We start from the raw sequence: 22135 nt of genomic DNA, 5'->3' as shown, positions 1-22135 counted from the left end.
AAGTTCAGTGGTGCTTTTTGATATGAAGTTTTGTTTGCAAAGGTTATCTCTGTTACAGCTGCATCACCTGTAGCATCCGTCATTTTAGGCTGTGTTTCTAGAACTCCTGCATTTGACATACTAATTTTTTATACTGGGGAGGGAAAAAGTTCAAGCTGTGAATTTTTATGTGAATTCCAAAATGCATTATTTCAGACAGGCTGAAGAGAGTGGTGAGGAACAGAGAGAGCATCTCTCCTGATCAGATGGAACCAGAAGATAGTGACTTACTTCTTAACAAAATACAGGCTGAGAAAGAAAGTGATAGTTGCTTCAAATTTATACAACAGAATATATACCAGGAATGAAGAATACTGATACTGTTTATCCTAATGAACAAAAATGGCATAAGAAATGAGCATAAACTGGGGAAAGACTGTATTTGAACAGAAAAATGGAAGGTTTCCAAATATCAAAATTGTGAGGTTTGTTGAGTTTTAGGGGCAAGAAACTAAATTAATCTTAAACTGGAGCTTGACTGGTGAAAGGGGACATATGATATGGTAGTCAAGGACAAGAAGGAAACAGATTTGAGTGATCAAGAAAGTCACTTCTAGTCCTGCATGCTGACATTCTCACAATTGTAATTCTTATAAACAGGCTTCCAGGCTGAATATTTTCATTTTTAGTATGAAAAATTTAGCCAGAGTATGTTTTCATTTTTAACTGATACTAAGCTCCTTCCAGATGTATTCCAACAGCGAAACATTCAATGTGTTGAGAAATTTTATAATGTGGTTTATTTCAAGTGGAAAAAAAAAAAATCCATTTACCCCAAATGAAGCGTCTGAATCTCTGACTGAGTTCATTCCACAACGTGGCTCCAAACCTTTAGGCCAAGTACATTCCATGCATCCTAAATTAAATCTGCTTGGAATGGCCCCAGATTTTGATTTCATGAGCAGCAGCTCACAGATCTGAAGTATGCTTTTTGCCTGACAATGGATGGATTTGTCAGTTTCTGATCTTTTTTTTTTCATCTCTCATTTTTACTGCCCTACCTCTCATGCAGTTCCTGTTATCAGGAGAAAGCATCCATCCTGAAGGACAAGCACAGGAAAAGAAAAGTGGTCCTGATGAAGAAAGCAAGCAGAGGTGGCTACAGGGGGATGATGCACAAGAATTGATACCTGATAAGAAAAAAGATAGTATTAGCAACTGTAACAATGTTAGCAACTGGAAAGAATATTCAATCTTATTGCTACTGATAATATCAACCCAGTACTTAATGAGTTTTGCTATTTTCTTAAAATTAAAAAATTATTTCCAAGAAACACAAGCAATACAATACACTTGTAATAGGATATAATCTTTCATGTAAAACCAGTGCTATTATCACAGTGGTCTTTCAATTTTTCTGCATCACAGAAAATCTTTCAAACTCTTTTTCAAACGTTTCTTACCTGCAGCAGGAGGCCTGAGGAATTTTCAGTCTTTAATCATTATAACCCTTCTAGATGGGGGATTTAAATTATTTAGTGAAATTTCTTGGAGAAAGCTAAAGAGATGCCTACATCTCATTCAAAGGTAGTGGGACTTCAATGCATAATTTCTTGGATCACTTTGGAACTGTCAGTCTGAGATTGTAAAATGTAAAAAAGACAGTGAAGAAGGTCTCTACTGACTGCTACTACTACTACTACTATTATTATTATTATTATTATTATTATTGTTGTTATTGTTATTATCATAATTATAATTATTATTATAATATACTAAAATTCAACCATTTAGATTACTTCCACAAACTTGCTGATAAATAGGATTTCTCAGGATGAGTCATCCTTGTAAGAAAATTAAAATCAGATTTTGAGTACTGCAGCAGGCCTGGAAGTTCCAGGAAACAAGACAATTGTTCCTAACAAGAACTGAAAACAAAATAACAAGATGACTATAAAACAACGGCATAAACTCAGAACTCAAACTGTAAGAAAATTATTCATCCTATCAGTATAACAAATCTAAACTCTAGTTGGTGTAAGATCTAATGATTTACAAAAAAAGGAGAGTAGATGACAGTTTTAATACTGCATCTTGAGTTTCAATCAGCAAATAATTACTTCTTCATTTGTAAACATCAACATGTTTTGCTGTTTTGCAAGTGCTTTATTTCCTTCTTCTCTGTCTGGCCACATTAAAAAAAAATCATAAAATATACTAATTTAATACAGTGAAGAAAAGTAAACTATTTTCTCCACTAGTGGTAGAAAGTTTTTTAAACCCTGGTTTGCAAAATAAAACCTCTTAAACCAGAACTATGATGTACAAATTAATGGCAACATCGGGTTACTGAACAATTTGCAGTGAGCATGCTAAGTGGCTTTAGTTCTGAACATGATTGAGGAAGGTTTTGTTCCAAAACAAATATAGTGCTGAAATTACTAGAGTCTTATTTAGATGTAAGTCTTCACCCTGCCCTGTATGAAAGTTTTTAAAGGTAAAAAGAAGTCATTGTAATATTTATTAATAAGAAACATTCCATACACAAGAAATATAGCAGAAAATGAAAGACAATGTTCATGTCAATATATTTCCCACTCTTAAAGTCATGCCTTGAAATGACAAAAAGTCTGATTTGGAAGTTAACTTTACCTAACAAAGAACAAAAAAAAATATTTTTTTTTTTAATTTTTTTTACAGTCTTTCATCTGCAAAAGATTACCTGCACATGATCTCAGAGGCAATCTTAAATGCAGTTAAGGGGGTTGTTTACTATTATTATTATTTCATTAAGTAAAACAATGCAAAAGGGCTTTCAGAGAATGTTGATGATGGTAATCTTATCTAAAAGAACAATAGTATTAACATAAAAGGAACTGAGTCTGGTATGCCAGAGAGACAAATTTTAAAAATTAAAATGCTTTCCAAAAATGCTTAAATTTTCATATAAAAACAATCAAAAATAAAGTGCAAGAAAATGGCACATACTAGTTCCCTATTATTCTTTTGGGCTAGTCATTATGCTTACATGCTGCCTAGGTTACTTCCCTAAACACCAGTTCTGGACAGGCTGGTTCAGCAGGTTGGACAGGCTGAAATGACCTTCGGTTGCAAGTTAATAGTATGAATTATTTGCTTGTTTTAACACAAGCCATTTGCTGATAAGACTGATACCAGGAGTGCCTATGCATGACATTATTGCATGGCTTATTTTTGTAATTACCAATGTTGTTTTGCTGAGCTTACCAGCAGGTTGCTTTACAGGATGGACTGCCACAAGCCCCAGTGGCTGGTGAATGTTATAAATCATAACTGTCTGGTTTCCTCCATGCCATTTATTGGCTCGAATTACTCGATTAGTATAGCGGTCACTCCAGTACACAAAATCTTCAAATACAGTTAGAGCATGTGGATGCTGCAATATCTAAAAGGCAAGGATGTTTATCTATTTAGTTCTGGAGATTTGTATATGTAATGCTTGCAATGAAGTAACAAAAGAGCTGAGCATAAAATAAAATAGAAAAAAAAAAGAAAAAAAATGGCATCAAAAGATATTTTTCAGAAAAAGAACATGAAATATCATCTATTGCCTGAAAACAAGACATTAATTATGGGAGAAACACAAGTTTTTTAAAAATTAAAATACTAAATAGACCCTGTGAGATGTACAGCATGAGGAATTAACAAAGAAGTATAAGGCAGAACACAGAGAACCAACAGATAAAGACCCAACTGCAGATTTTCGAGGGCGTAAGAGGAAGTTTCTAGTGAGAGTTATGGACCTGTCAAGATCTTGCATCTCTGATAATTTACCAGAGAGTTGAAGAAGGTGGCTTATCTAAATTTCAGAAAACTAGGAGCTGGGCAAGACAGACTGCACTGGCTCCTATTTCAGAAGAACTGTCTTTCTAGTCAAAAATAAAATCCCAAGTTTCAATTCTTGAAAATATAATGTGGTTACTTATACCAGTTTACCTGTACCAACCAAACATCTGAAGTATTGCACTGGTACAGGGACAGTGCTACAAGCTGCCAGCAGCACTTCATTGCGAGATAGCCTGTAAAAGCCATGGTCTCCATGAAGTGCCCTGCACACAGAAAGCCCTTGCAGCACAAAACCCTTCACTGCTACCCATAACAGTAGCAATCATCACTCACAGAAGGTCACCGGGGAAATTTCTTCCTTTTTTTTTTTTTTGTACTGTATTTGCCTACAGCAAATGCATGAGCTAGTATCAGCAGTTTCAGATGCCACCTTTAGTCTTTATGCACACAGACAGAACAAATGAGAAAGATCTAAAGCACTAAGTCTACACTCAACTTCGGGTTCTGTTGAAGATCTTCTGAGAAACTGTGAATAAGATATGCAATTCTTTTTCTGGCTCTAGCAAGCAGCTAAAATAATTCATATCTGTTTCACCCAAGTATTCTGAAGAAAAATACATCCAAGTCTACAACAATGCAAATACATTTTTAAGCACTATCAGCAAGGACATAGGAAAACAACAGTTTCTTATTAAAGTCTTACCAGATCGCTTGCAACCACCTGCCGTCTGTTGTTTCCATTGTAATCACAAAAATCAATATAATCAAGATAAGCATCAGCAAAATAGAGAAGTTTATTTGGGTAATCAATGGAGAGTCCATTGGGCCAGTAAATTTTATTGTTAATAATCACTGTTCGCATTTTGCCATCCATGCTGGCTTTTTCAATTCGAGGGTTTTGGCCCCAGTCAGTCCAGAACATTACATGAGCACTGAAAAAAGTAACTTGTGGTTACCAATCTGAAAAAAACCCTACCTGCTTCTTGAGAAACATTACATGAAAACTCTCTAATCAAAAAACAAAACCAATCTTTTTAAGAAAAGTCCTACACAATGATACTACTAAATTCTTCATTTTGCCAATACACAAGATATTAATATATTTTTGTTTTTAAAATTCTTTTAATACTTCTACTGCTGTTTTCATTTGTCAATAATAGCAGCACATAGAAACTGTTATCACTGGTTTTGTGTTGATCATAATCTGATTCTCCAGTTGCCAAGTAAAAATTTGATATGTGTTTGTACTTTTACAAGCATGCATTGATAAAGTTAACAGTACTATAACCAGAGCGCCCCACATGCCTGGCAGTAAAGAGTTCAAGGGACCGAAGAGCTCAAAAACCAGTAAAAGTTCGTACATGAGCAGTTCAAATCATAACATTCCATTTACTCTATGCCACTTGCTGTCTGAAATGGGAAGGTGATTTTTGATAATTATCTATACAATATTAATATTATTTTAGACTCGGGGCTACAAAGGAACTTGTTCCTTCCCAGGTAGACATATCACATTATATTACATAGAATCATTCAGGTTGGAGAAGACCCTTGGGATCATCGAGTCCAACCATCAGCCCTGCTCTACAAAGTTCTCCCCTACACCATATCCCACATCATCTCATCTAAACCACCCTTAAACACATCCAGGGATGGTGACTCCACCACCTCCCTGGGCAGCCTATTCCACTGCCTGACCACTCTTTCTGTGAAAATTTTTTCCTAATGTCCAGTCTGAACCTCCCCTGTTGCAGTTTAAAGCCATTCCCCCTTGTTCTGTCACTAATTACCTGTGAGATGAGACCAGCACCAACCTCTCTACACTGTCCTTTCAGGTAGTTGTAGAGAGTGATGAGGTCTCCCCTCAACCTTCTCCTCCTCAAACTGAACAGTCCCAGCTCCTTCAATTGCTCCTCACAGGATTTATTCTCCAGGCCCTTCACCAGCTTCGTTGCCCTCCTCTGCACTCACTCCAGCACCTTGATATCTCTCTCGTATTGAGGTGCCCAAAACCTGACACAATACTCCAGGTGTGGCCTCACCAGAGCAGAGTACAGGGGGACTTTCAGCTCCCTACTTCTGCTGTTAAGTAGGTAAGTTTGTGATGTATCACCAACTGATAATCATACATCAGAATTTTGAATTAATTGTTCTTAACTAAGAAGCAAACGTAGGAAAATCCATTTTACACAGAAAAAACATCTTGTTACAGTGAAACAGAGAAAAAGATTACAAATAATTACCATATGAATTTAAATATTATATCAACTCTGCAACATTATTTTTAAAAATTGTCTTGAGTTTTCTCTTCCACTTGTTATTTACAATTACAATGCAGTTTGGGCATTTCTCAAATTTTAATACTATTACATCACAAAAATATGCATATTTTTAAAACAAAACATAAAAAAAAAAAAATAATCTTACTCAATTCTGGGATCTAACACTAGTCCCCTCGGGTTTGTTATATTTTCACTAATCAGCACAGTCCTGTGGCTCCCATCCATTTTAGAGACTTCAATAGTTTCCAGAACAAAGTCTGTCCAGTAAAGGTTGCGACCTACCCAATCCACTGCTATACTTTCAGTCACGGTAACACCACTGTCAAACACCTGTTTAATAACATAAATTTAAAAAAAAAAAAAAAAAAAAAAAAAAAAAGGGGGACAAACCAGTTGATATTATATTTTTACCCTTTCTATTTCTATAGATATGGAAAATGGGGAACCAAATGTCCAACCTTTTCTAGGTCTCTTATGCAAAATGAGTCATAATGTAGACATTCAAAGTGCTGACAAAGCATATACTCAAACACTCCTACTAACTTCAGTGGGCCTACTGAAGAAGTTAGCATCTACTAATAGGAAATCCACTTATAGCCTGATGTTAAAAACGTTCCTCTTGAAAGCCTTCAGTTTTCTTTTTCAAAAAGCTATATGAAATGCTGGCTTAGTATCTATAAAATTGTTTCACTTTGTCTGTTATCTCTCTTCTTACGACACTGGGATTTCCCTCTTTCCCTTTGTTAACTGGAGATACAGTGTCTTCATTTTTCTCTCTGCAACAAAGAGACAGGAATAATTCAGAAAAACTTACTATTTTTCGGTCAGTCCCATTTTGAAAAGCACTCCAAATTTTATCCTGTGTTGTATCAGACCAAAAGATACGATCTGTGACTGAATCAAAATCAATAGCCACAATATTCCTCCCATCCCGAACCAGAGAATAAATACTGTGTGACTGAGAGGTGATGTTGTCCACAACAATTTGGTTACGACTTGCCACCAGTAAAAGAAGATTCCCAGACTCTGTCAAAGGAAAAGAAATTAAAATAAACCAATAAGCTATTCAACAGTAATTCTGTAAGAAAAGGAAACACTGAGTAATTTTGGCATGGCTGTATAGCCTCAAAGCTATTGTATCTAGACATACATATTGAAAGAACAAATTCAAATCAATTCTCAAGCCAAGCTATTTTATTATATCCAGGCTGTTCACCCTGACTTTTGGATCTACCATTGCTTTTCCTCACCCTTTCTCCATCATTTAGTCTTTCTACAAGATTCCTCTTCCAGTCTCATATCTGGACCTTGAGTCCTCTTCCCCACTGTCAAACAAGTTTGATGCTGACATCCAACCCTTATTCCTCAGTAAGCCACTCTCAGCTACCAGTCCTGATTCAAGCCCCAAAGTTCTTCATACCATCAGTTATTCTACTCAGCCTGGCTTTTCCTCCTGTTTAGCTAGTCTGCTCTTTTCTCCCTCTTTTAGACTGCATGGAGACCAGGGAGGAGAATAAAGAGATTACAGAAGAGCCACAGGCTGCTGTGGTTAGATGGCTGTGCAGCAGTTTACACTGATAAGCTGCTGAAAAACAACTGAAGAATAGCAACCATAAAGACAGCCAACTATGAGAAGCTCCCTATAAAGCCAAACTTATTTGCAGATAAATTGTAAGAGTCTTCCACAGCCTGAGTATATCCCTAAACCAGGAAAAACTGTAGTGACAAACTCCACTGGGTGTGTGGCTCCTCTGTACTGTTAGTGCACTACATAACAGACACAGAAAAAAAGGACAGCTAAGGCTTTGTCAGTGTTATCTGCTCTTTAAAAAATAACAAAGTATGGCATAGGCACTAGGTCAAATCTTGTGAAAGGCTGGGAGTTAAACACTCTGAGCACTGAACTTCATAAAAAGCAAATTTTAACCTATGGCTTACAGGTGCCTGGCATTTCTTTTCTCCAGAATATGATTTTGACCATGCCAGGGTTAAAAATTACAGTTAATTTAAATATATTATTTCAAGGAAATAATAGTTTCCAATTAACCCCTCAGCTGAGAATTTTAATACTGAAGGTCATCTGCCATGAACAACTTTAAGTGGCTGTTTACATCAGCTCTTTTAAAAGATATCATATGAAAATGGCAAAGCTGGACATTTTCCAGACACCACTGTCATTCTTTCAGTTGACATCAGTGTTCCTCACCTGCTGCTTTACAAGTCTTCCCATTGGTTTCTAGAATGTATCCTTCATCACAGTAACACCTAAAAGAACCTCTCTCATTGTAACAATGCTGACTACAAAAGCCGGGAGGGTCACATTCATTAATATCTTCACATGTCTTGGAGTCATTTGCAAGCTGGTATCCAATAGGACAGGTACACTGAGCTCCAAAGGGACCTTGAATACATTCATGAGTGCATCCAGCATTATTGTCAGAGCAGCTCTCCTGATCTGAAATGGGGTTGGGGCAGGAAATTAGCAAATAGTTAACAAAAGTTTCTTATGTTCAATTTAATACTTTGTAATGGCATTAAAACATGACTGCACAATCATCATTTATGCAACGTGAGACTGGACTGAGGCCCTTATGCAAAATGTAACAGACACAATGCACATGAAGACAGGTAACAACATAGTACGTACTACCGAATCCCATTAAATGAATGCTAAACAGAATGCTGTCTAAGCATTCAACAAATTTTTAAAAGCTAGACAGAAATATACAAACATTTACTGTATCACTTTAAACCTAAAATTGTATTAATAAACAATAATTTAAATCATTTATAATCATACCTGGCTGGGGTTCATCTGAGAATGTCATTGATTAAAGAGAAGAGGAAAGAAGGAAAGAAAGAAAAAGGTTATGCTTAAATCAGTTCATAATCAACGTAAATACAAATTCTGGCTACATGTGAGCTTTTAGATTTTTTTCATGATTTTTGATGTTAGAAATTTAAAAGAAAATATTAAGGACTGAATCACATTTCATCTGAACTTAAAGCATACCATGCTTTAGTGAATGTGTTCAGGAACACAAAGCGCATTCCCATATTGCTATATAAAAACCTATATTGAAGACAGTGGAAGTCACATCTGAATTCAGAGCACAACTTTGGACTTAGCTAATGAATTAATTGGTGATCTTCGTTAGTCTCTTTTCACTGCAAGCAAGTGAAAGTTTCCACTTAGTAATTTGAGTTCTAATTTCAGCATGCTTACAATTTCTGCTAGAAATATTGCTGCATTAAATACAGCATGCCAAATATTCCACTTCTTTCTGAAGCCATAGCACTTAGTAGGCTATAGTAGATGCTTGAACAGTAACTTACTGCACAATGGGGATTCATCAGCTCCATTAGGACAATCGGCAGAATTATCACATACTTTGCTCAGATTCACACAGATACTGTGCCCTGGACATTGCCACTGCCAGCTGGGGCACCGGAAGGGTTGAGTAGGACAATCTCTCTCATCGCTCATATCTCTGCAGTCATTATCACCATCACAGATCCATGCTCGATAGACACAGTTGCCATTATCACAGTGGAAAAGAGATGGAGGACAGGTCCTGGCAGGACATCTATGATGTTCATCTGAGCCATCTGCACAGTCAAGATGGCCATCACATTCCCAGTTAGCAGGAATACAGTTGCCATCTGATTGACACTGGAATTCATTCTGGTGGCACATCCCTGGTGGTCTTGTAGCTAAAACAGTGACATTCAACAGTTCAGAAGCTGGTTCAATTTTAGACAAGAGAAGCAAAATCACTATGTACAGTTTATCTCTTGCATAAGTAGTTATGATATTATTAAGAACTGTGTTGCTTTTAGATTGGGCCATAGGATCACAGTCAATCAACCTATCAATCTACATGACATTTCAGAATCTGACCAATTTAACTCCTACTTTATAATATGGTGAACAAGGCAATTCAACTACTGTCATCTTTTGAGCAAGCACATATTAATATCTACGTATTTTGATATCTATGTACATGACCAAAGCAATATGAAATTACTGGCTGAAACTAGTTTTCACCACCCTGCAATGCAACTTTTTTAACTAAATGTAAAAATTACTCAAGGAAAAATTGCAAACCAATTCTCATGGATAAAGGTTTTCCATTTTCTAGATGAACAGACTTATTAATTCTACTTTTAAACCCTGAGACTGAAGTACCAAGGAAAACAAAACATTAGATCCAAAAAAGGAATGCAAACTCTTGTCTTTGCCAGAAAAATCTACTCTTGAGCTGGAACCTACTGTGTTTGAAATTTCTGCTCAGAAAAACGATTTTTCCCTAAATAGAGTTTTAAGGACAGTAGTGACAATTATTTGTTATGGCAGATAAAGAAAATTTTCAGAAACATCACCTAATAATTGAAGCCTTTCTTTCAGCATCAATATACTTACGGCAATCAGTCTCATCTGAGTGATCATTACAGTCAAAAACACCATCACACTGGTAGTAAGTGCTGATACATTGGTCTCCACTTAGACATTTAAACTCTGTGGCACTGCAGTTATATACTATAAAATGAAAAATATTGACGTTATTTATTTATTTTACTCAGCTAGACTGCACCCAATTTTTCTACAGGTGCCCAAGTCAGATAAGATATCAATCAGGAGTCCAAGTTCCACTGAAGCCCATGATCTCCCTGGGACACAGAAAACACAGTGACCCTGGAATCTACTGAAAACAAAGGAAACAGATTTCAGCCCTCTGCAATTAGCCTAGAGATCAAAGGGCTTACTAAAATTCTAAAATAACCATCACAAACAGGGCTAATTTATGGATAGGTTTATTATGCATTCTGCTATCTTGGAGCTGGTAATATAAGGTCACCAAAGACACCTCAGGGGGCAAGAGTGAGGAAACAACAAAGAGGAATTCAACACACTAAATTACACTTACTGCAGTCATGCTCATCAGCACCATCTATACAGTCTTTGTCTCCATCACAGACATAAAATGGGTCAATGCAGCGATGGTCCGGACACTGAAATTGCCTGGGTTCGCAAGTACCTGTGAAAGCTATTAAGAGTGGCAATAAATGCAGATGTGTTTCTTTTCTCTCTTCTGAAATCAGCATAATCCTGAGACAATAGAAGGACACTATCGCTAACTTGCAGCATGTAATGCAGCAACTAGTTATCATACAGATTACAAGCACTAATACTTGTTTATTCATATGTAGACTTGGTCTCATGCAAAATAAACAGAAGATCCCACTCAGTGGTAAATAACACTAACGAAAGTATATGGAAAAACTACTCTTACTTCTGCTTAAAACTTCCAGACTAGATTAGCTGACTATACCATTAGTAATTACTGAGAAATTACTCATGAAATAAGTGCTTAGAAGATCCAAGCTTTAGCTGCAGTGGATGACATTATGCAGCACCATTATAACTAGCACAGTTGCCCCTTTTTTTTAAAAAGGAAAAAAAAAATATTCTGCATTCTACTTGGCTCTGGTAGTTCAAAATATTAGTCTTAGGTATTAGTTCTTTCTTCTTAATTTCATTTATCATCTTTACACCAACAGCCATATCTATGTAGACATACACAGTTGTTTAAAAAACAATAGACAGTTGTGATACTCACTGCAGTTTTTTTCATCTGATCCATCACCACAGTCATTATCAGTATCACATAGCCAGATCCTAGGAATACATCTTCTATTATCACAGGTGAACAGGGTTACAGGGCATGAAGTGGGTCCTTGTGTAGGACAATGTAATTCATCACTACCATCAAAACAGTCATTATGTTTATCACAATGCCAGCGACCTGGAATACACTGTCCACTGGCACAGGTAAAAGCTGACGAAGCACAAGTATTGTCTAAATGAAAAACAAAACAGGAGGACACTTTATAAAGATCTCCAAAACTTGCCTTCCCTGTCTGAATATTCAGTGCATTTCGTACACTTACAGAATGTCTAAAATATACAAATTCTAAACCGCACATTGCTTAAAATGAAAACATTTGTCATGCCAACATGCTGCAGAACTGAACAGAATACTTACAAGGTTTTTTAAACTGAAAGAATCAATAAAAAGCAAAATTGTTATGCACTTCAAAACAACCTAAAGAACAAGAAAAATAACTTATACAAGCAGCCATTTGTTCTCTACTTTCCTTTTCCCCAAAAGACATTCTAGTTATTCTAAAATAGCCCACTAAGAAGAAATAGAGTTTATTCCTTGGTCATACTAGTTACTCCTATGCATTAAGGATCATATTTTACTAATACATCCTATTTTCTTGTTTGCAATTTAAAAGAAATTATTAACTGTGAAAAAAGAAGCATCAAATAAGCCATAAAAGCCAAGAACCCTTCAATATCTTATAAATTATAATTATCCCACTGTTCTCTCAATTTACTTGATCAACAAAATATTTTGTGCAAGATACTTTACAGTAAAACCAGGAAACGAACCAATGTGTTTTTAACCCACTTCACTGTAAGAATTCACATGTAACAAATAGTTCAGAGGTGCCCAAATATAATAAAACCCATAAAATTTCTTTACAGATGTTAAAGGAAATAAAAGGTGCTGCTTTAATCTTAGAGGAAGGTTAGACAATGCATTTAGTTTTGTTATTTTTCTTATGGTGCTATTTTTTAAATGTCTTTATCTTTAAGATGTTTGTTCCTCCCTATGCATCAAAATAAGACAAGCAAGTAATATTCCAATATCTTTCAAAATTTACAAACAATTAAGAATAAAGACAACCTTTTTCTATAGAAAATAAATTTTTGTTACTCCCTAAATTTTGAGAACTAGTGAGATATTAATATTTTTGTGCATTCTTTAGGTGGCCAGTATTGAATCCCATATTCCCATGAGTTATATGGATAATTTCCAAAGTAACTAATCTCCCAGCTACATTTCAGGATTTATCCACAGATGCTACCTAAAAAATCCAGGTTTATTCCAACAGACTGACTCATCAAAATTTTGAACTGCAAGCAACAAATTCTAACTGTAAATTACAAGGATTACTTACTTAAAGAACCACAGTTTTGCTCATCACTGTTATCATGGCAATCATCAACACCATCACACTGATAGTATCGAGGCACGCATCTTCCGTTACCACAGGAAAACGAGTAGGAACCACACTGCAAAGTGGGTGGCTCATTGGATGGATCTTCAACACATGTCAGCTGATTTGAAGCCAGCTTCATACCATAAGGACAACCACAAACTCTCTGAAAATTTGGTACTGGGAAGCAGAAATGGCTGCAGTCTCCATTGGGATTTGTTCCTCTATTACAGTAGTTAGAGCCTTCAAAAGTGATAGAGGAGATCAATGTATACACTACTAATAGCAGCTTGGGAACTATTAAAAGTGCATAGTAACTGTAAAAGAATGTTTTATAAAAAAGATGCTGTAGCAAATCCTGGTTTTGCATACACTGCAGTATCACTGACAGTAATAGCAGTAGTAAGTTGTAATAATAAATCCCACACTCCATATACTCTTCATTGACACAAATGTTTATAGAAGCCAAGAATATACTATTAAATTTCATTCATTTTTCTGCCGATTTTCAGCAACTGTATGAAAATAAATATACTCCCACAAAATAGGACCTTTGAGCAAGGCTGGGAGCCCAGATCCAATCCTTGAACACCAGATAAGTGGTGAGCCTTAGCACACAGTTTGATTATATGTTTGATAAGTGCTTTGGGTGTTTTACTAAATTAACAACAATACCAAATCCTTGTCTTAGATCATAAAATTGCATAGAATTTAACAGTGAAAAGAAGAAAAAATAGACATGCACTGTGATTACTTTAAGAATAATAGTCTGATTAATAAAATTTACCCAATTCCTCAAAATAAATAGTTCAGTTTAACTAAAACTTCTACCAGAAAAAGAGAAATACAGGGTTGTAATTGGTGATACAAAATACAATTGAATCATAATTTAATTTTCACAAGGTTATTAAATAAAGTAACAGAAGTGGTGGAGGATAACTGAACACAGTCACAAAACAGTGAAATACACAATGTGTGATTGCAAGTACCTGTGCTGCCTCCCCTACACATCAGTTATGATTCAGTAAAGCCATTTCTAAAACTGACAGTAGAAATCTGCTGTCCTGATATTTTGTCTCTTATTCTCTATTCTTTCATCTGTACAACAAAAGAGCTCACCTATTTGGGAATGAGCATCATATGCTTTAACATGCATGATGTTATTAATGCCCCTCCTAATAATAGTCATTTCTCCCCCATCAGACTTCCTCACTCGAACAATGCCACCAAGTCTCCAATCAGTGAAATAGGCATAACCTGTTTTGAAAGGCATTTAACATATAACAATTACAGAGCAATACGATATAAAAGAACAAGTATCATAAAAGAAATCTGCATGGCTTTTCATGTAAATGTAATTATTTTTCGTAGCTGTTTCATGAAAAAGACAAAAGGACTTTTATTACTAATGCAAAGTGAGTCCTTCAGTCATAGACAGACAGACAAACAAGCCCTCTCAGATTTCTTTACTTACTCTCTACTTAAATTGAGATATTAGAGACATTTCAAATGTCTCTGAAATTTCAACTGGCATTTCAAATTTCAAAGCAATTTTATAAGTCATACATTAAGACAACTTTCCAGAAAATTTTAGAATTATTTTTGAAGATATTTTTACACAAAGTCAAGAGGAATCAGATGCTTACATATCTCTTCACACACAACATAAAATCAGTAATAAATTCTATGTACAATTAATAAAATCCTGAAATTGCTGATCACCTCTAGGGAGGTGATTTACCTTGTCTGTCCAGCATGAGTAGCCAACTTTGGAAGATATAACTAGTACAGCATATCTGCTTTTTTGCACTAAAAGAGTTACCTGAATTGCCTCAAATTATTTAAACACAAATATACATAAAACCAGCCCTAAAAACAAGCAAGTACTAAATACATGTTTTTAACAGAAACTTTCACCAGTTTATAGAAAAAGCAGTATCACAAAGGCCATGCTATTTTATCTCACATACTCACAGATCATCATAGGAAAAAAAAAATAATCTGTGATTAGATAATATTTTTCAATGCCAGACTTACCTCCAAAAATAGTAAGACCAAATGGATGAGTCATCTGAGTAATATGTTCAAGAGTCCGTCTGTCCAGCCCATCAAAGGTGCTGTGCTCAATTTTATCAAAAAAGGCATCCACCCAGTACAACCTTAGAGAACTATAAATAATAAAAATGTCATATCTCTTCAAATGACATTATGTCCATTACTAAGTACTAACATTTTCTCAAATAATAATCGTAAACCTGACAGGAGGCTACTGGGATGTGTGGGGAGGGCTTTTGAGAAAAATCTTACATTTTACAGGCTTTTCAACAAATTGAAAAATAAGGTCTTCGATACAAAAGTTCCAATCCACACAATCTGACACAACTCCTTTATTTTTGATCCTTAACAGTTCAGCGAAACAAGCATACTTGTTCAAAAAGCTTGTCTCTTCTGTGTTGCCCTTACCTCCAGTCAATGGCTAGGCCATTAGGCCAGCCTAGTGTTGTATTCACAATTGGCAAGGCATGGGATCCATCACTCCAGGCCCTCATGATTTTTGCAGGACGGAACCAATCTGTCCAGAATATATACCTGAAAGGACACATGTCAGAAGACACATAAACCAAATGATATAACATAATTAAACAGAGCAAATGATTGAACAGCATTAACATTCTTCTTTGTACCACATCTTCACATACCTTAAAAAAATCAATTTTATGTTGACCTTCTCCCTTTCCTCAACTGGTAGTGGTACCAACAATTAATATTTATCCTGTGTACAACAACTTGTAAAATCTTTGGAAGTAATTTGTCCCTTTAACCATAAAATATCCATAACTTTGTTTAAATTGTTAAGGATTTCATTTAAGTACTGACAGGAAGGAAGAATGAAGCAAAAAATGCATCTGCCAGGTAATACTTACAAGTAAGCATGAATATTACAAGGAATTTTCTCCTGATCCTTTTAACTTATGCCTACAGTAAAAAACTTAAAGCTAGCGTTAAATAACTTTACAAAGCAGTGAACAAAAAAAGGTTGGGATAGCCAAGGATCCAAGTTCAACATTATTACTTCCTAAACAGTATATTTGGATACTGAATATGAAAATTCAATATCCAAGAATTAAGAAATTCTGTAGTTAGGCAGTAGAAGCTGAATTATGCTGTAAAAGAAACAGTTTTGGCATGGCCAAATAACACAGAGGTTTGAGTTTGAAGTTAAGCATTTCCATGAAAGAAAAGCAGGTCTTGATTTTATGTACACAGAATCACATACTGTAAGGTCTGTATCAAATATAGTCAGTAGTATCTAATATGTTTCAAATAAAGAAATTTAGATAGAAAAAAATAAAGGAATCAAGATTATCTTTCTGGGAACTGAAAGTATATTAAAAATAATTTAGAAAACTATTTTTCAACTATGAGAAATATCTTTCTGATCTGAGCAATAAAACAAAACAAAGTTCTTTTGCCTGTTTATTAAACACAGGAGTAAAAGAAAAAATCCTTGTGTTTTTAAAGAGAATGCTTTTGAGTGCCTTTCATGTGCAATCTGTATCACCTTGTCCTTTTCTCTGGGTGCTGAATCCTAGGACAGAATAAAACAAATAAAGACAAGAGAACTGAAAAGATATGGTATTTTGGAAAAGAACACAAATTCAAACAGAAATCCAGAATTGGATGTAAATCTAACCTCACCAATTCTGCTTAAATCAAATTTAATTGTATAGTTTCAAGTGAGAATCAAAGCTAAATTTACCCAATAACAGGATGAACCACTATTGATCGAGGATTATTTAAATTCTGAACAATAGCTCTCCTAGATTTATCTGCCAGCCTCATCACACTAATGCTCCTGTATCGAGGGTCTGTCCAGTATAGATTCTTTGATATCCAGTCAAAGGCCAAATCTTCAACACTTTCCACTCTATTAGCCGTCAGGATTTCTCTTCCTAGAATTTATAACACACATAATGATTGTAAATGTTTAGGAACAGAGGAAATAACATGAATTCAGTATTCTGTTCACAAAACTAGTGTTTTCCCCTGGTAAAAATGCTGCCTCTGTGTTACTTAATATTAAGACTAACCACCAAGGGGAGGGGGTGTACTCTTCTCCAGGAAAAGGAGTTTTATGTTCAGGAGCACAAACCCAGAAGAGGAGCAAAAAAGACTAGCCAAAGACAAGGGAAAAATCTGTCACTAAGTTTACACTGAGAGGAGTTTTATGGATGAAGGTCAGTGAGGTCAGTGCAGTGAGAACATCTTCGTCAACAGTCAGACCTTACCTACTCTTTGCCTAGTAATGGTCAGCTGCAGTCTGCCATTACAACCCAAGGCAACAAGCAAGCTCAGAAGACTATATGTTGACTTAATATATATTTAATCATTATTATAAAGTGGCAAGAAACATTCTTCACACTACCACAAATAGGATTTCGAAAAAATCTCACAACCATAATGGGTTTTTTTCTGTATTACAGTATCATAACAAACATCCTGTTTCCAGATAGGGAAATTAAAAAGAGAAACTCAAGTTTCATACTACTGAAAGCCATACTAGTCTGCATAAACAGACCAGTGGTGACAACTAGTTGTGAAAATACAAATAGTTTATTCTCAAACATATTCAGCAAATTTGTCAAAGAACAGGAGACTTCAATGAGCTTAATATGAGTTGAACAAACATTTGGGACAAGCATTTTCCAGATTATTGGGGTGACACTGAGATTTAACTGTATATCTCACAGTGTGATGTTTGTGATTCTTTTTAGAAATATATATTCCACTCTCCTTACCACAATTACTCTACAGTTCCTAAGAGTGATTCTCACCTGAACCATCTGTTTTCTGTTTATAGATCATGTCTTTACTTGTGTCTGAAAAAAAAATGGTGTCGTCCTGAGCACAGAAGTCAATTCCAACAAAGTATGACGGGCTCCCTGTTACAGGTATGATCACATCCTCCTGGGTGGAGAGATTGAATGGGATCCCTCGCACTGCCAGCTGGGATGAAAACAGCAGGAACTGTTGCACAGCTACAAAAGAAAAGATCAGACACAGTCTACTTATTTACAAGGTGAGACAACTGATCATTAATTAACTGTAAAGCTTTTCCTTTGGCAACACTAATAGCCTGGAAATAGAAAAAAGAAGAGTGAGACAATAGGAATTTAAATATACACAGACCTAAAAGCTGAAGAAGTAAACCAAAACCCAATCCAGAATATTAGATGATGTGGTCAGGTATTCCTCTTACATTGTTACTGTGGTCCTAACATGCCTTTACAGAAATTATTATCCCTATGGAAGCAGAAATCATCTTCTGTGCTCAGCTGTTTACAATCATCTATTAAAAAAAAAAAAAAAGCGCTCACAGGCTTTGTGGAGTCACCATATAACCAGACCATATCTGAGCTAGCCAGATAAATGCACGGTCAAGCAGTAGAACTACAGACAACATATCTGGTTTAATTGCCAATAGATACACATGGCAAATCTCCCATCAGTGACAATTCTTCATTCAATCACAAAGCAACAGGTTGCTGATGGAAGCCCAAGCTCCAAAACTGAACCCCTTATTCTTGCCATATGTGTTCAAAGGGAGAAGACCAACCTAATCTGCACATTACCACACAGGAAAAGTGAGTTTATAATGCAAATAATGCAAAACCTGAATATTAGCAAACATCTGTGATTGATTTTAGAATTAAGATCTTAATCATATGGCTGTCTACACACATCCCATACTTTCCTCTCTTAAAATGCTCATAAAAGGTGGTAAAAATTTAAGTTGTTGTGGCTTGAAGTGATCATCAACAGAAATTATTACATTTAAATCTATCAATAAGAGTTGTGATGGAAAAACATGAAGTCCTTGGCAGACTGAACCCACAAAGCTACTGAAGAGAGGAAGGATGTTCTAGAAATAACTCTAAAGCGAATGGAATCGTGCTATTTACAAAAATCATAAGGCATTTTCTTACCAACACAATGTCGTCCATCTACATGTAGATCAAAGCCCAGTATACATCTGCAGCGATAACCTAGTCCATCATTATCTGTTTTGTGGCTGAGAACACAGATCTGTTCACATCCCCCATTATTATTTCCACAAGGATTTCTGACTGGAAAATAATACAGATAGGATTATAACTTCATCTATTAACCTAATGGCATCATTATCTTGATTTTTCAGGAGTTTTTTTCAACATCCACATAAATCATGCAGACTTTGTAGGAATTACATCACATGGATATGATACACTACCAGTTCTACCCTGGAATGCACTAAAATCACATCAGGGATAACCAGCATTCAAGGTATTCAGCTCTCTACAGAGATATTCAGCACACAGCATTGAGGCCATAATCTGGGCTGTAGTTTTCTGCATATAAATCTACCTCAGAATTATATCTCACAGAATTCATTCACACTAGTAGCCTTTTCCAAATGTACTCTAGTTGCAGTGTTGAGGAAAAAGGTCTTAAACACTAATACTGCTCATAAACACAAGTTTGACTCAATACATTTAATACCTCCCCCCCTTAAATGTTTCATTTGACAGTTCATTAGCAACAGGAGATGGATGAAATCACTGTATGATAAAAACCAGTCCAATTTCACAATACGGATTTATGTATAGTAATTATTAGTTCTTTACAGCAAAATAAGTCTTTCATAATTTTTACCAACTTTTGGTAAGGTAGTTCTTAAACATCCCTTAATAACCTACTTACTGTCTTACCATATGGCTGCCTGGCAGCATGGTAAACTGTCACTCCATAAGGTCTCAGTGAAGACTGATAGATCACTTGAGGGTTAGATTCTGAAAACTTGTTAGCTTTCACCACTGCCATTTTGGTCCAATCAGTGAAATAAACATTGTGTTCAAATAAAGTGATTCCATATGGATGAGGAATCAGTGATCCTCCATGAGCTATTGTTCTCCTGTTATAAAGATGGTTTTCAAATTACTTACAAAGTATTATCTAGAAAATAACTTTATTAACAGAGGAAAGGACACAGGATTATTAATGTATTCACTGGCTTTAGCTTCTACATAGAAGCTGCCAAAGTACAAATGAAAAAGACCAAATAAACGAAAGAGATTAAGCTAAACATACAGGGTACATAAACATAAAAGATGCAGAAGTGAAAACGAAGTAATCGAAAGCATTAGCAATTTCCAAGAAAACACAGTGAGTAAAGACAATGACTCAAAAATGTAGGAAAAGATTCATAATTACTGAGAGAAAATTAGAGAAAGAGGCCAAATGGAGGAAATTAAAGACATCACTCATGCAAAACCAAGGAAAACCAAATTCTATCAAATTGTATCTATTCAATGTAGGAAATTCTCACAATGTTTTTCTGGATAAATATTAGGAGAGAAAGACAAATTTAAGTCCTCACACAATACATAATAGCACTGTAATTTTATTTTCAGGGAGTCATGAAGAAAGGTCTATAAAATCAGATGAATTCTACAGCTCTAACCGTTTCCCATGTGATTTGGGTTCATGTTGTAGGTGTGCAAGATGTGACACAAGTGGACAGTAAGCTGTATTTTAACAATCTTTGCAGATTATGCCATTGTCTCTTGCCCACTTGCACAACATCTACAAGATTTTTCATGTTGCTTTTGTGATAAAACCGATAGGCTTTTATCTCTAAAACCCAGAGTTACTAAACACATCCTTGTCTTACTAAAGCAATAAACCTGTCAAATGAGCAGAGGGCTCTTTTTCAAATCAATATTTAGGAAATATGTTAAAAGGGGACAATTTTTTTTCTTGTGGTTGACTAACAGAGACTAATAACATAAGCAGGTATCTAAACACTATACTATAAGACATTGTTTCATAAAAACTCAAGGATTCCTTTCCTGCGTGCTATGATATAGTTTCCCTAGCATCACAATAGGGTGAGTGATGACAATTTCTGACAACAAAGATTAATAAAATGTAAGAGCAGCACTTAATACCCGTTACACAAAGTGGTGCTTTGGAGTGGAATATTTCAAATAAATTAATTCATGGAAAAGATACAAAGAAGTGATGATAGAAGACTGTATATAATTCAAAAATAATAAAAAGAAAATGCTATAAAAATGTGTACTGTAGTGGTGGACTACAAAAATTATGTTATAAAAGAACTGCAATAGTTATTCAAGGTAGAAAAATAACAAAGAATTACGGAGGAATTACGGATAGTCTAGAAGTAGCATGACACCATAGATAACAAGGTGCATCACATTCATTATGTTATAAATTTCATCTTATTTTGTTAGACAAATCTTTCTTTGAACTAAATACAAAATAATCAGTGTATCTGTAAACTCCAAGGAATAGTATTTCTCCTACCTTTGAAGTCCATCATAAGTTACAGTCTCAATGTAATCAAAACGGCTGTCAACCCAGTAAAGTCTCTTTGATACAATATCCAGAGTTATTCCAGCAGGCCAGCCTAATTTTGTTTTTATCAAATCCTGACGGTTTGTGCCATCCATGAAGGCCCTTTCCACTTTAGGATCACCAGACAGACTATCCCAGTCTGAGAAAAACAAATAACTATAAAGGAGGAAAAAAAAAAAAAAACAAAAAACAACCACTTTACATGGAATTTAAAACCAGCACCCTTTCAGGACAGAGCTTGATTGTCAGCTGACATACTACGAAGGCACACTTCATACCTCCTGCCCAACAAGTAATTTGCATTTTTTTTAATGGAAAGGACCTAGAAAGAAACATGCTTTCATCCAGAAGACCTCAGAAATACTGAGTTTCCTTAGTAAAATACAGACTTAAATGTACTGCCAGAAATAAACTTGTGACAAATAGATGCATCATCAAAGCAGCATCCATCACTACAAGTTGCATGAAATTCCTCTTTAGATTCTCTTAGGATCCAGGTTTTCATGGCTCACATACATTTTCGAAGCCTGTTGGGTGGAGAGATACTACCCTCCCTGGTT

At 35.4% G+C, this 22135-nt stretch overlaps 1 protein-coding gene across 8 annotated transcripts in view; it reads right to left on the bottom strand.

Annotated features, from left to right (window-relative positions):
- The window catches only part of LRP2 (LDL receptor related protein 2), a 127949-nt gene that overhangs the window by 62443 nt on the left and 43371 nt on the right, over positions 1 to 22135 (bottom strand). For 4 of the 8 annotated variants that reach the window (XM_026852697.1, XM_026852699.1, XM_026852698.1 and 1 more), the window contains exons 13-32: positions 21525 to 21731; positions 19907 to 20109; positions 19145 to 19285; positions 17993 to 18196; positions 16918 to 17110; positions 15621 to 15746; positions 15195 to 15325; positions 14277 to 14414; positions 13119 to 13400; positions 11708 to 11947; positions 11015 to 11134; positions 10510 to 10626; positions 9423 to 9800; positions 8887 to 8901; positions 8293 to 8541; positions 6901 to 7112; positions 6232 to 6416; positions 4508 to 4736; positions 3226 to 3403; positions 1041 to 1169 (exon numbers count right to left, since the gene is read on the bottom strand). In XM_026852697.1, coding sequence (XP_026708498.1) covers positions 1041 to 1169; positions 3226 to 3403; positions 4508 to 4736; positions 6232 to 6416; positions 6901 to 7112; positions 8293 to 8541; positions 8887 to 8901; positions 9423 to 9800; positions 10510 to 10626; positions 11015 to 11134; positions 11708 to 11947; positions 13119 to 13400; positions 14277 to 14414; positions 15195 to 15325; positions 15621 to 15746; positions 16918 to 17110; positions 17993 to 18196; positions 19145 to 19285; positions 19907 to 20109; positions 21525 to 21731 — 3677 coding nt within the window. The remainder of the gene's footprint in view (positions 1 to 1040; positions 1170 to 3225; positions 3404 to 4507; positions 4737 to 6231; positions 6417 to 6900; positions 7113 to 8292; positions 8542 to 8886; positions 8902 to 9422; positions 9801 to 10509; positions 10627 to 11014; positions 11135 to 11707; positions 11948 to 13118; positions 13401 to 14276; positions 14415 to 15194; positions 15326 to 15620; positions 15747 to 16917; positions 17111 to 17992; positions 18197 to 19144; positions 19286 to 19906; positions 20110 to 21524; positions 21732 to 22135) is intronic. The other 4 variants (XM_026852700.1, XM_026852702.1, XM_026852704.1 and 1 more) reach the window with 1 other exon arrangement.

Source organism: Athene cunicularia (genome assembly GCF_003259725.1).
Source record: "Athene cunicularia isolate RWA chromosome 7 unlocalized genomic scaffold, athCun1 chr7_part1, whole genome shotgun sequence".
NCBI lineage: Eukaryota > Metazoa > Chordata > Aves > Strigiformes > Strigidae > Athene > Athene cunicularia.
Note: the sequence above shows the minus strand (reverse complement) of the source record. Positions and strands in the feature narration are given on the sequence as shown.